The 15,500-nt window shown below is 36.5% G+C and overlaps 2 protein-coding genes across 2 annotated transcripts in view; one reads left to right on the plus strand and one right to left on the minus strand.

Annotated features, from left to right (window-relative positions):
* Positions 1-15,500, minus strand: part of eif2ak4 (eukaryotic translation initiation factor 2 alpha kinase 4) — a 173,704-nt gene that overhangs the window by 85,954 nt on the left and 72,250 nt on the right. Inside the window, exons 16-22 of the mRNA XM_039742281.1 lie at positions 14,256-14,354; positions 9,371-9,431; positions 8,191-8,270; positions 7,098-7,199; positions 5,636-5,686; positions 2,653-2,889; positions 1,368-1,443 (exon numbers count right to left, since the gene is read on the minus strand). Coding sequence (XP_039598215.1) covers positions 1,368-1,443; positions 2,653-2,889; positions 5,636-5,686; positions 7,098-7,199; positions 8,191-8,270; positions 9,371-9,431; positions 14,256-14,354 — 706 coding nt within the window. The remainder of the gene's footprint in view (positions 1-1,367; positions 1,444-2,652; positions 2,890-5,635; positions 5,687-7,097; positions 7,200-8,190; positions 8,271-9,370; positions 9,432-14,255; positions 14,355-15,500) is intronic.
* Positions 1-15,500, plus strand: part of LOC120519143 (kinectin-like) — a 146,716-nt gene that overhangs the window by 40,976 nt on the left and 90,240 nt on the right. The gene's annotated exons all lie outside the window — the stretch shown is intronic.

The following is a 15,500-nucleotide window of genomic DNA, read 5'->3' on the forward strand; positions in this document are numbered from 1 at the left end:
TGTTAAGAGTAGTTGTGGGATGCCTCCGCTTGGTCACGTCCTGTGTTATTTCTTGATAATGAATTTCATTCACACACATCAGTAGAGTTGCTACCCATCCCTTATAATACATAATCGTCCCATACTGGAACATAAAATGCTGCATACAGTATTAAATAAATAAGTGACATGATTCGTCCCATATTTTTTTACACATTGTTTACGATATTTCACTAGCTCTTCAAAGTACAGAGAGTACAGTGGCTGGTCAAACTTCTTGGAGTCCCGGGAAGATTAGTCACAATCACTTTCAATTAACATTTTTCTAATTTTCCCTTTCACTAGATACTCAAGTGTTCATCCCATATCTCAAAAACAAGCAGGCTTTCTTACTTGGTAAGTGAGTAAATCCTGTGGGAGGCTGGCACAGTTAGGGGTATGCTCCTCACTTTTACCCAGTGTTGTGGTAATAGGTTATAATTCCCCACAGCCATAAAATTTGAAGAAGCAGTTTCATTGTGCATGCAGGTGAATTAATCATTTATATGAGCAAACTCAAAATGCAAAGAAATTATTAAATGACAACAAAGCTTTTCTCAGTCTGCACAGCACTAACAAAAGCATCATCTTCACTTAGATGACTGTATACACAATCTCCTCCTTTAGGTTGTTTACAGATGACTTGGCCACAGGTATGAGGCTGCATACGCCAGAGAATTTGGCACTCCCTAACCAAGCATTACTGTGAGGACAGTGGAAAACTGAGAGAATAGTGAATAGAACAAAAATAAAAGAATCAAAGCGAATGCTCTCCTCTGCTGATGATTTCTGTTCTTGATATCAACTGTGGACACTAATTTGTTTTTTAAGATTTAAAGGCAGTATGCCTGTATTACATTCAATAGCAGTACATTAATTAAGTGGAAGACTATACATATACAGCATATGCAACAGGCTTTATATTTTTTGTAGAAATGTTATAGTGATGTATGTTCTGTACTTTGTGTCCTACTGTGACCTGAGCCATAATGTGATAATTTTGTTTATAGATGTTAACAAATACAGTTAGTTTCTGTCTAATAATAAGGGTCAAGACATTTCATCACTGGCATTTAACTGATCAAACAAGTTCCCACTGGTGGGGTGGATAATTTCAATCTAGCCCACCACAGATTAGGATTTGTGTGTACCGAGTGTCTGGTGTATGGAAGGGATGAGATCATCACACAGCATCCTAGCAGACAGCATGCCCATTTGGCCACTTCTCAATAATGCTCATTTCCATTCTATCATAATGATATGGTTCAAGGTAAAAAAATTGCCTGGCTTAATAATTAATGAGACATTTATTTCAAAGAAATATCATCACCTACTGTATAACTACTCACCATGTTTTTTAAAGACCCAGCGTACAACTTCATATACATGTTGATGTAATCTGGCACTGCTGGCTGAGAAATTTCCCTGTTCAAGAAAAAAAATGGAATAGGTAAGATGAAAAAATCAGATATACTTAAATACTGTATAAGACAACAGAAATCTTTATGGCAACTCTGAGGTAAAGTAACTGTTGTTTGAGCAATTTACAAGAAACTACAATAACTATTTCTAGACTGAATTTTGAGAAGGTATTACTTGTATTAATCTGCATATATTCTGTAGAGAATCATTCAAAGTGATGGCACACAGATTGCAAACAGTACTCATTTAAATGAAATTTTAAGGCTTTATAGGAAAATATTATCATTATTACATATTACCTGGAGAAATGTAGATCATTTAAATTTCTAGCTCCACAGTGTAACACGTACCAGTTATTAATTTTCAAAACTATATACTGTATGTACAGCTCCCAAGTATTCTTCACCCTGCTTCAGCATGGATCACACAAGGTATGCTCCCCATTATATTTTCCATTAGAAAACATGATTACATTAGGAATAGAATGTGTCTCGTCTGGGGCCGGGGAAAGAAAATACCAGAGTTGTCCATCACACCTTCTTAACATGCAACGGTGGCTAGGCTACAATGGGCAAGAATGAGAAAATGGTCTGGAATGGGTGGTCCGAGGGCTATCAGAGAGCATACAGAGGGAAAGACTCCTCTATAGCCAGGCACTTTGGAGACCAGTAGTTAGAGTAGAGGAAAGAAGGTAACTGGTATGTTGTACAAGCTAAAATGCGTGTTTAAGGAAAGAAAAAGAAAAAGTCACCTGTGGTAAAGGTGTGTTTTAGGTATAGGGAAAGTAGAACGCGCTACTAAAAAAAAAAAAAAGTTAAGAAAACTGCAGACAATGTAAGGAAATATCCCTATAAGTGACGTGAAAGGAATATTGAGGACTCAGGAGAGAAGAATAAAGGTGGCAACAAATTACAAAAAAATACATTTTCTTATTTTGCACTTTTTCTCATTGACAGTAGAAATATGTTTTTGTATTTCTAGGAATGATGCGGTTGTATTTTCAGTTTTCAAAATCAGGACAACCTTCTGATATTGTGTTTATTTTTATTAGTTTAATGTGATTTCTACATTAAAATATTTAAATAAATCATCCCTAAACATAAAAAGCTGAGGTTTTTTTTTTTGCTCATATGGCTGAGCTCCACCTCTAATAAATAGCTGTAATAAGAAGCAGACCAATTTGTTTTTCTTTTCAAACACTTGGTATATTACCTTATAAAGGTCAATGTCATAAGTAAAGTCCATCACAGGAGAGATGCTTTGTGAGTGGAGTTGGTTGACCATGGTACGGTAAGCCTTGCCATCAATGTTAGCCAAGGTATGATGTAAAACGCCGTGCAGTTCTGACTCTTCCATCTGAGAGGGTGGCAGGTGCTCACTCTTTAACACCTCCAGGGCAGTGGGCCTTAGGGCAGGGTCGTGATTTAAAAGCCAACTAATAACAAGTCTCTGTCAAAAATGTTGAAATGGTATTAAATTCATACCTCTGTTATTAGTTAAACTTAAACTGACATTTATTTGCTAAAAATTATTTAGCTACTTTTCATCACACATTTTACATTTACGGTACAAATTCAATTACAGTAATTATTTCCTTGCTGTCCTTTCTTGCTTGAAATATCAGACCTAAATAATTGGCTGCTTGCATATCTAAGCAGACAGAGATAACACTGTAAGGCTAAAAGTTGACATAATTTTGAACCCACCATATCCATGGGAACTGCACCCACCATAATAAGTTTACTACAAACGAAACTATTCTGGGGTGTTCTCCCATGACAGGGTGACAGATATACTGAGAATATGACACCATCCAAAAACATTAATCCCTCCTAACCCATTAACAGCTGTGTTTGGGGTTCTTCCAGAGGGGCTTAAAGTGGAGAAAGACAAACAAATTGTGATTGCATTCACTACACTTCTGGCACGCAGACTTATTCTGATAAACTGGAAGAACCCAAACTCTCCTCTTTTAAGTCAGTGGGAAACCGATGTGTTATATTATTTGAAATTGGAAAAAATCAAATACTCAGTTAGAGGATCCGTACAGACTTTTTTCAAAACATGGCAGGATGTAATCAGTAATATTTTAAAATAAGTTCATAAAGCACAGAGAATTTATTAATTTAGGTATGTTTACAAGCCTTAAATTTTACGCCGTTTGGCTTGCTCTCTCTCTCAGGGGTGGGGATCGATCTGTTCTTAACTCAATTTTTCTTTTTGTAAAAACTTGATTGCTTTGTATGGATTGGAATAAAATTAATAAAAAAAAACATTAATGCTGTGATGATAATTAGAAACTGATTATTAAGAAAGGGGCCTCGGGGGCTTCCCAATAAAACAAATGGGATATCTTTACTGACTGCTGAACCTCAGTAATTGTACTGAAAGATGTAAAATTAAAGCACACAACATGTCATACCAAAGCAGCAATAGTGTACATTGCTTAATCAACAAAATCTGATCCACTTCCTTCAGCAAACAAGAAGGCAAGTTTAAAATGATACTGGTTGCTGGAGGACTCAAAAATTATTGCCTCGTCTAATGAATTTGTGTTCCTAGCAAACCATGTTGCTGGTACAACCATGTCTCCATGACACATAATGTCTCCATTGATCAGTCAAGCACTGTCGCTTTGGCAGAGTAGGTAAAGCAGTATGTGGTGCATTTTCCTAATACACACTGGTTCCCTGGACACAAGTAGATTAGTGGTACAGTACCACAATCAATCTGCAAATGTACAGATCTTTCAAGGTCAATGGGATCTGCAAAATATAAAGCCAAGTACAGCCTCATACATTTAGGAAAAAAATTAACAATTCATTGTTGCTTAATTAAACATTTCTTTTATAGGGTGTATTGTCAAATGTACAAATGTTGTATGTTGGTTACAAAGTGTACGGGTCACTGCAACCGAGGCTCTTTGAGTCAGGAATGGGTCACCAGTATACAGAATACATAAAAATTATCCCCGTGAAGCAGTGTTGATCTAAACAAACCTTAAAGGGCATTTCACAAGGTCTCATAACAAAAAGCTTATTACTATTTACAAGGCGTTTCTATCTTCTTAAAGGAAGAAAAACATTTTTAAGTACCTGCACAGATAAGAAACAAAAAATCATCTGCTAGCTATGTGAAGAGTGACTTCAATCACCGGTCCAAAGACTGAAACTCATGGAGCACAATATTTTTATTAGTTTATTAATATTTTATTTTACTTATTGCTAGTTTGTGGCCATTTGTTGGTTACAGCATCAATACAGGAAGAAAGGCAGCCAAGAGAATGCTACCTCTGCATCTCCACCATAGCTTCTGTGAAGAGTGTCAGTCATCATTCAATGACTGGTAGCATTGCCACAAGTATGTGATAAACAAAAGGCCTATTGTCTCTAACAGTTGGTTTTGGCAATTTTTATAACATTACTACCCTATTCTTTTCCTATGTACGAATGGCCTCATTTCAGTCAGCTGTAAATCGCTTCATGACTATACTACCTTTGTTTTCCTTACCTTTTTTTGTACGGAGTATTAATCTTAAAATGATTTCCACAATCCAGAAAAACAGAATATGAATCTTACAAAGTTACTGTATTTTGTAGCTGGTAAAGAGAAGCAGAAGTGAAATATTTTTTAATTTGTAAATCTGATAATGAATTGAAGGGTAGATGTACTGTATTAATCTTGGATTGAGGTGCCATATGCAAGAGGTACAGGGTGGTCTTGCATTTGAAATTATTTATGTAAATCTGTTGTCCCACACCTGCATGTCAAAGGTCATACCTAAATTACTGGGGTCCAAAACAAATGTAAATTGCACAGAATATCTAGTATTGTTAGTTTTAATGGTGTTGAAAACTAAAATTCTATGGACATGCTTAAAGATAAAATCTCAATATCACATCACCCTTGTCTTCTGAGATTATGCCAGCAAAAGATATCCCAATTCATTTATGTATAGGGAGCTCAGTTTATTTCTCCAATGCTGTGTACTCCACTGTTTGTGCTCTTAAAAGGGTTTTTATAAGCAACTATGCTATCAAGTGTTAGATGCACATAATATTTTTGAAGTTTCTTCTAGTCTGAATATACATGGTGCTCCCCATTTACACAAATACATAAATAATAACTTTACTATAATTTGCCTACCGTAAGATGTCAGCTATGTAACTTGGGCATTATTTTTGTATATAATTACCTGGCTTCCATGATTAATGTCCTCAAAATCTTCAGGAAATACGATTGAAAGCTGAATGGAAAGGAAAAAAAATAATAACCACACATGCACTAAGTGTGTAACATTATTATTAACTATATTAAGATAAAAACTGATCTTACATCACCATGGATCAGAGAAAGATGCAAAGGGAGTGCCTTAGCCTAAATTTCTCCTGGATAGGTATGTTATATTAATGGGAATTACATTTTAGCAAGGGAGATCTATGCCAAATGCATTATGATGACAGCATACACATAGTACACCATTAACAGTCAGACGGGTGAAGCACAACATGAGTGAGTAGTGGAAATCTGGCACCCAGTTCCAGTGAATCTCTTCAGGGGATACAAACAATGTATATAAAAGTAGAATAAGAGCGGAGTACATAACAAACATGGTGAAATGAAACATGAAAAGATTAGTTTTGAAAGTGCTCTGGAATTAACAAAAAAAAACTATATATATATAAAATGGTAGAAAAACATTAAACAGAATTGTGGACAAGTTACCTTTATAGAGTTTGTAACTTCAGCTCATCAAAGCTGACAAATTATTTGGTTTACCTTTCCTGAGCAATGATCTGTCTACATATATTCTGTACGAGTCACATTTAAAATAGAATATATGTTGTCAACTCATGAATTGCGCATTGTGATGATTTAGTTTTATTTGCTCTGTAAGAAGAGCTGAAATTATGAATATCATAAATGAAGTCATATAAAATATTGATTGACTGATATGAAGTTTGAAACTGAAATATAAATCAAACATTCCTATTATATTTTCATGCTACATGACAAACTTTCACTTTACAGGATCATTATTTAATAGTTTGCCTAAAGATACAGGTGTTACGACAGAAGTAAGCACCACTTAATTCAATTTTATACTCCAGGCTTGAGACTACCCTGGGCAGCGAGGCCAGAGCACACTCGCTATGGTTATAGTATTTGTTTTTACTTTCCCTCCACTTGACTCAGCTGTGATTTTTTTTTTTTTTCTTCAGCCCAAGTAAGGATGAGTTATAATGCTATATGTGCATTATATAACACAGTCAACTTAGTTCATGAACATGAAGCATGACAGGAGGACATCTATCCAGACTGGGTGTAAAGTGGAAAACAAACCCGCACTGGGTTCTAGTCCACTGAAGGGCTCATTTGCATACATACCCCAAGAATAGCTGATACTGGGCCAATTTAGAGTCTCAGACTAAACTAACTTGCAAATCTTTGGGATATGGGAAGAAAAATCAAACACAAACATGCAAACTCTATGCAAGTATTGCCAGGGCTGAGATTTGGAGGCATGTTTGGCAGCATTTCTAACCACTACAACAATATACTAAACTAAAATAATATTAATCTTGTTTATAATGCTAATTCAGTGCTACAAATAAAACTAATTAAAGGTAGCTACTCATTATTCTGAATATACTTACCTGACGCAGCTTCATGAGAACAGATATCCTCTCTGAAGCAGTGTCCATAGGTCGGTAACACATTTCAAAGAATATGATGCCCAGACTGTACAAGTCCACTTTCTAAAGGGGGAAAAAGCAACAGACAAGTCTGCTTGATATAAGGAAAATCTGTTTTGGGTCATTCAGGTAAAAATAAATGAGATACTGTGTTTCCCAGGCAATCTAGCCTCTCTAAGGTTATTTTTTAAAGCAGTTTTCTCACAGTTCATGGCATAAAAATGATCATTGTCTTATTTATTTCAAGGTACCTCTGTAAAACCCAATGATAAGAGAAGTGGTGCTATTTTTACAATTATTAGAACATAGCTCTATAATACCGAAACATAATTACAGAATTTTACAGTCACCTGTTCAAAAAAATGTTATTTTTGACATCTATTTTATAGCATGTTATGATTTAAAAAAAAATCCACTAAATATAAATAAAGTAGAATCCATAGTTAGTGGCTCAGATTTCTTCATATCAGAAAGGATTTGTGACACTTAACACTCTCCTCCATTACATACAAAATGAGTGATACTGAAATGATGTAGGAGACTCAGGGGGCACTGCCAACCTGATCACACTTACTAATAGCATCCACAACAGGTGTTTGATGCTACTGTTGCTGTACTACTGAAGCAAAACATATTGTGCATGCAAGCAGTTAAAAGCTGAAAAGGAAAAAATAAATTGGTCTTTGAGACTTTATGACAACCCAATGATTAAGCATATGATCATGTGTCGCAAACCACTTTTTCTCATGTAAATGTAAACGCAACCTGCCAATTTGGCGTCTCTGGTGAATTCAGCGCCAACTTCAGCACGACGTTCAAGTGTGGCAGCCAGCTACCCTAAAGTGGGTCGCGACCCAGTGGTAGAGAACACTGTTATAGAGTGTCACATTTTAAATACACATATTCCAATTAAAATGTTTTTGTATATTTATGTCTGTTACAGTGTTACAGAAGTCAATTGTATTTGTTCAAAACGCAAACAATTTTAAGATATGAATTTAGCATTTCAGTGGTTAGTCAGTTCTTTAGTTTTTCAAACCTAAACATGTAATACCTGATTGTATGTAGCTTTGGTGTTTCTTTGAACTTCTGGACTCACATACAGAGCAGTTCCAACCATCCCAGTCATATTATCTGATTAAAAAAAAAAAGATGAAAAACCATTTGCAGAAAAAACATTTAAATTCCAAAGGTTAATGATAAAGGTATAATTAACTGAAACCATTCTTCCTTTACTCTGTGTCTACTAATGTTGGATCAGTACAGCTGGTGTCAATACCAGCTTTAGGACCTCAGTACCAAAAGGTCCCCCCCCTTACTTTGGTTTCCTTTTTTACAGCATAAAATGTGCGTTGAAGCAGTAAGCAGTTGTCTCCCATAATACCTCAATCACATCAATGCAACAGGGGGATTTGGGAGTTGTTTCCCCATAAAGTCTCAGTTGGGTTGAGCGTAAAGTATGATGTTTACTTTTGTTACCAAAAAATCCAAAGATGCTGGTACTGTACTTTTTAAAATGAAGGTTTTTTCTGTATTTTTCCAGTAACTGTATACCACACAGCCCTAGTGTCTACAGGTTATGGGGCAATTTTCGGTGTTCTGGTTAACATCCATGTTAAAGAATAATTCTGTATTTGTCAAGTCGAAATTATTTCTTCAGAATCATGGTATACTGTATATTGATTTGCTACATGAAAGTGCATACTAAAGTATTCAGAAAGTTTTAATGTTTTATTTCCCCCCACAGCTCCATTATAAAACACAAGGAGCAGGCTAGTTTTATTTTATCATTTTAATTTATAAAATAGGCTTTACTTTAGAATGCAACTTCATGTGGCAAATCTGTATACAGTATACCATAACTAAACAAATACTGAATTCATCCTTTAAGGTAAAAATAAACTACAGCAATAATGGCACAAGAAGCTGCTTTCTAGCCGTGTTGGGCGTTCATCCCTTAAAACAGAGAACAAAGTTTTCCAAATTGTGCCTGCAGATTGCATTGGGGGCAAACAAATAATAGGTTTGTTAGCAGTAGAAAAGATTTTTAATACATAAGAGAAGCAGGGCCCAAATAAGCAGACTTGTGGGTGTATAAGACATAGCAGAGACAGAGTTTTGATAAATTAATTCTACATCATTGCAGATATTAACATCTACAAGTCTTATCCCTTTATTTCCACTATGCATGTGTTTATAGTTGTTACTAATTTTAGAACAAGTATGTGAAGAACCTGTTGGATCCTGTTTGTTCGTGGGTGCAGAGACTCCATCTTCTACTTCCAGCTTGTCTGTCTGCATGAAGAAATACACAAACAGATGTCACAGAAATGCTGGTCAGTTTTTTGCCATACAACTTCCCATGTTCCTTAGTCTTTTAGTTTAGCATTACAATTCCAGCAGAATTAAAAAGGTGATTCGCAATGGATGAATATCCACTGACAATACAGATGGCTACCAAAAATGAGGTAACATACTCAGAAAGATAGCTGCAGATAATTCAGTTCGTCTACTGGAGAGTCCACAGCCATTTTACCTTAAATTAAAATGTTAGCTGTTCAGCTTAGTGGCTACAGCAGGCTCAGCAAAAATTCAGTCAGTTGTCCTCATCATTACTAGAATGCAATTCAAGTGAACGTTAGTGCGAGACTCGCTCTCCCCATTATTAACTGTTTTTCTTCATCCCTTTTTAAAAATACACAATACCCTTTACTTCAGCTTTTCTTCTGGTATCAGACGTATTTGTACTTAGCCTTTCCAAATTTCAGTTAGGACTCTAAACTTACAGAGAAAGAAGTTGACGTTCATGTGGATGCAATAACACTAAACAGTTAATTTACATTTTATATTACACTAGCAGAATACCCGCGCTTCGCAGCGGAGATGTAGTGTGTTAAAGAAGGTACGAAAAAGAAAAGGAAAAATTTTTAAAATAACGTAACATGGTTGTTAATGTAATTGTTTTGTCATTGATATGAGTGTTGTTCTCATATCTATCTATCTATATATAGATATAGATAGATAGATAGATAGATATACATATCTCTATCTATCTATCTATATCTATATATATATCTATATATATCTATATATATCTATATATATATATCTCTCTCTCTCTATCTATCCATATATATATATATATATATATATATATATACCCGCGCTTGGCAGCGAAGTAGTGTGTTAAAGCAGGCAAGAGAAAGAAAAGGAAACATTTTGAAAATAACGTAACATGATTGTCAATGTAATTGTTTTGTCACTGTTATGAGTGTCGCTGTGATATATATATATATAGCAAAATACCTGCGCTTCGCAGCGATGTCATGTGTTAAAGAAGTTATGAAAAAGAAAAGGAAACATTTTAAAAATAATGTAACATGATTGTCAAAGTAATTGTTTTGTGTATTTGGCGGCAGCATCACGAAGTTGTTTTTGGTAGCTGCATCAGAAAATGTACCACGACGTCTGACACGCATCCTTTTTACTGTTTTCTCACAGCTTGGATTGCTGCTGTCATATATACACACACACACACACACACACACACACACATACATATATATACACACATACATACATACCTATCTACATCATATATACACACACATACATACATACACACAAATTATATATATGTGTGTGTGTATGTATGTATGTATGTATGTATGTGTGTGTGTGTGTGTGTATATATATACACATACATATACTTGTGTGTATGTTTGTATGTGTCTATATGTGTGTGTATAGGTTTGGTCACTGAGTGCAAGGGAAAAATAATAAATTATAGTCTAATAAGTTATTAAATAGTAAAACATTAATGTTTTAAGAAGTACAGGTACATTGAAATTACATTTTCTATGTGAACGTTCAAATTTGTGCCTCTGGTAATGTGCCTTACCGGCATTTAAAGAAAATTAGTTTTGTGTCCTCTGCAGTGTTAAGAGAAAGGCTTTGGTTTGGGATAAAAGGAAAAAGGTGTAAAGAAAGGAAAGTTGCCTTTTTCTTTTATATAGTATAGAGATGTGTTTCGCTGGCGTTATGATCGCCTTTTGGGGACAGTCGCGGTGGGTCTTGTGTAGACTGGTGAGGCGTCCCGCCATTAATCGGCTGTGATGGCACTGTCAGTCCTCCACTCCTGTGCGTGTCTTCATAATCCGTGCTGAGGACCTCATAATCGTATGCGTGCAAAAGAAAGTGTGAATCGCCTTAATATTATTTTGCCGTGATGTAGAAAAGGGGTCCCGTGTTTGCACTTGTCTGGGCTATAGCGCAGGGGGAGGATGAAAAAAATTAAAAGTGCTCACTTTGACTTAAGGCAGAAGCGCAGTCAGCGTTTCAAAGGCCGGCACAGCTATGCCGCGCGCTGGCTGCTTGACTTTTGCTGGGCAGGAGACCCAGTTTTGCAGACACGTTCATGATATCAAAAGTCTCAGCGCTCTTTGGAGGTCATTCATATATATATATATATATATATATATAAAATACCCAAAATACCAGCGCCTACTTGCGGAGAAGTAGTGTGTTAAAGAAGTAATGAAAAGAAAAGGAAACATTTTAATAATAGCGTAACATGATTGACATTGTCATGAGTGTTGCTGTCATATATATGCCTGCCTAAATAAGTCACCCTCGCTTTGCTCTTACTTTTTACCGTTCATTTAATCATGGCTAGTGGCGGAAAAATTATAAAATGGAAGGAGGATGGCTTTACCAAAACAATTATTGATGGCGAATCGATTATTCATAAAGCTTGAATTGGTGATCTGTTTTCTGTGTTAACCTCATATTTTTCATACTTCTTCTCAAACTAAGGTGGTGCGAGGGTAAAATGAATCGGGATGCGCTGATCAATGTAATCGGTGTACCAGGAAATCATGCATTGACAAAAGCTCCCTTTGCTTGTAATGCAAAGTGTGATTAAATGCATTATTTTTAGCGTTATGGAGCACATGCATCAAGCTTCTCAGCTGTGCTTGTGCTAAGAAAAGGAAAGATTTTAAAAATAGCGTAACACGCTTGTCAATGTAACCTTTTGTAAGTAGTGCCTGGAGGATTCAGTGTGGAGAAACTCTAGAGACAGCGTGTGTATTAACTTGTGGATTTTTCTGTGAGTATTTGGTGGCAGTCTGACGAAGTTGCTTGGAAGGCGGCGTTAGCGCTGAGCTCAGCTCAGAGCGAAATGAGATGAATGGGAGGGAGATGATGGCGTGACTCCCCACCGCCTTAACTGTCAATCCCCACAAACACAGTCTCTCGGATTTGCATAAGCACACCCCTTCACCTACAATTTTAACTTAGTTACAAAGTGATCAAAACTCGTTTATATCCTCGTCCTCTCATTAAACTTGTATCCCGCATTACCTGTGGGCATGTGAACGCCAGCGGTAGCCTGTCTATGAACTTAATTTAAAGTTTAGGTTTACACCTTGCTTTCTTTCCGAGGTAGCAGCACTCATGAATATGGTAGTATATGTCACTTTCGCTCGCTTCTTATTTTTTGCTGCCTTCTCAATTATATAATGCATGTTTTCTTAAGCGCCTTTTGGAGGTCTTCCTGGTTTTCTACGCACTGCGTTGACAGTCAGTTCACGTGAGAGGCGTGATGATGTCACACGAAACTCCGCCCCCCACGTCTTTCCAGCTCAACTCTATTACAGTTAATGGAGAAAAATACCTTCCAGTTATGACCATTAGGCGTAGAATTTCGAAATGAAACCTGCCCAACTTTTGTAAGTAAGCTGTAAGGAATGAGCCTGCCACATTTCAGCCTTCTACCTACACGGGAAGTGAGTGAGAGAGTGCGTGCGTGAGAGAGTGCGTGCGTGAGAGAGTGCGTGCGTGAGAGAGTGCGTGCGTGAGAGCGTGCGTGCGTGCGTGCGTGCGTGAGTGAGTGCTTTGCCTTTTATTAGTATAGATAAAAGTAAATTGTAGCAAGGCCTTGTATTTTTTTTATTAGTTATGAGTAATGCTAATTAGAACAAAGACATTCATTTCCATAGGCCAATATCATTACCATGTTTCTTGGTCATGTCCAGTTTTCTGTTGTTAAAAACAAACAGTGAGTATTTAATCAGCAGAATTCACCATTTCATTCTCTAGAAAAACCAAAATCAGATTGCTTCACACTGACATTGCTCAGAAGGCGCAGTGTGGTTAGTTTGCTTTGTTCACTCCCCAATAATGTTGGATTGATACTAAAATTTTTGACTTGGGTACTGATACCAGATTTCACACCTCAATACTGGTAACAAAATGATACGTAAGCTAATAAAAGATAACTCCCCCTTACTCTCCCAGCAGCTGTGTTTGTTTCCCCGCATACATGCGTGCCGCCTTGTTCCAGCACAAACTGCTTAACATTGCAAAGGCAGTCCCCTCTCTTGGTGTTTCAAGCATGTTCAAATATCCATATTATACCAAAGAGTTTAGGGGTCCCACTTTGTGGTTCAAGTCCAATGAAATAAGGTTTTTTTTTTTTTAATCAAAGAGAGGGGTGGGAGATTAGTCTGGACGGGTGTCCCCTTGGAGTTCCAAACACATTGATAAACAAGTACGAGGAGCATGTAAAATAGCTTTTACGTGCAGTAACAGAATTAGTGTAATGCTGGACAGTAACATTTCATTTGGGTTTTTCTGTATCCTTCCAGTACCATTATACCCTGCAACACTACTCCCAACAATTGAAATTAAAGTTATGCCCATGTTACATTGGGAAGCAAACTGCTTTTTCCCTGTCAAGGTCAGTTGGCTCTTTGAGAGTCCTGTAAATGTGGCTAAATGCAGACACTCAAGTATCAGGTCCAGAATTCTTGTAAAATCAGCCTGCTATTTAGTGTTAACAACAGTCACATAAATTGATAACATATGTTTAGTTTCGGGTTTTCAGTTAACATTCAACAAAAAGTAACCTCACCACTGGGCCATTGGGAATTGGACCATTTATTTATTTAATTAATTTTTAACTTAATAAAAAAATTGCATTTTGGTCCGAATTTTACATAATCATAAAGTAAATGCCACACATTTAAATCTTAATTTGACTTTCAGATATGGAGGTCTCTTCATCTTCACATGCACAAGCAGACAACATTAGGTGAAAGAAATGTAGCTACTCACCACTGGGTGATCTGTAGCCAAGCCAAAGTCCCCTATTTTCATGTGGTCTTTAGAGTCCAAGAAAATATTAACAGGCTTCAAGTCTCTGTGAATCATGCCCTAGGAGATGAAAGGAAAGAACAGTGGATAAATCTAATTTTTAACATAAAGAATAGTATGGCCATCTTAAAATAAAAATGATTTTACTTAATTAAACAATTTAAAAAGATTTTGGTTTATTAAAAAAAACTCAAATGAGGCTTGGATATGTGGAACCATAACTGTGCTGGTTTTAATTAGTAATCCAGGTCCACATATTCCTTACATTTTATAGAAATTGAAAAACAAAACAATAACCAGGTCTGATCAGGACTGTCACTCATTTTGGTGAACAAATGAGCATAAAAATGGGCACAGACAGACAAAAAATAACATATAGCTGACTGTTTATTTTTATTTAGACTTCTACTTTATCTTGGCACAGATAAACATATTTACGATACCAAGTCTTTATGGAGGATGTCTGATGTTGTATGGTGTTGTTGCTCTTGGTTCAAGTAGAAGATTCTTCATGCATTAGAGTGCACTCTTTTTCTTTACTGCATGATCCTTGTCAGTGCTGTGCTGCTACTTCATCAGTTTGCTTTCTGTTGTTAGGACCTTAGCTGTGCCATCTGCATCTCAGGGAAAATAATTACTATTTCTGGCAAAATAATGTACATACTGTAGTTCCCTTCTTGAAGAAATCTGCTTCTCAGCCTTCAGACTACTGGCACTCAGCTTTGGCTTAACAGACTGGGCCTCAGCTTCTGGTCAACAAAGATAAGAGTTTGTCAAATTCAGCCCCCCAAGCAAGAGGCTAATTGTTTGGTTCAGAGATCAGATGCAAACGTTTTCAGTCATTTTGGAGAGTTACCCCTCCTTAAGAGAATCCTCAGGGAGTTCAATGATTGCCCAGCAAATATCCCACAGAGAGACAGAAATTCTTCTTCTGGATGGTGCGGACAGTTTTAAAGGATGGTTGGACCTTCTCCTGATTGGATTAAAGTCACTTTCTGTTTCACAACAGTGTCTTCTAATATGTGGGTTGTTCTGCCCATCTTAGTTGTTATTCCTTGAATTATAGATCTTTGTCCTTGCTTGAGTCCATTTTGCGCTTTCTGGAGAGATGTCAGTACAACTCTTATTTACACTTTATTATCAGAGGAAGTCCAGGCAGATTCTGGTACAAGCTGGGGTTCCGTTACTTAGTTTGGAATGCAAGTG

Source organism: Polypterus senegalus, chromosome 18 (assembly GCF_016835505.1).
Source record: "Polypterus senegalus isolate Bchr_013 chromosome 18, ASM1683550v1, whole genome shotgun sequence".
Taxonomy (NCBI): domain Eukaryota; kingdom Metazoa; phylum Chordata; class Cladistia; order Polypteriformes; family Polypteridae; genus Polypterus; species Polypterus senegalus.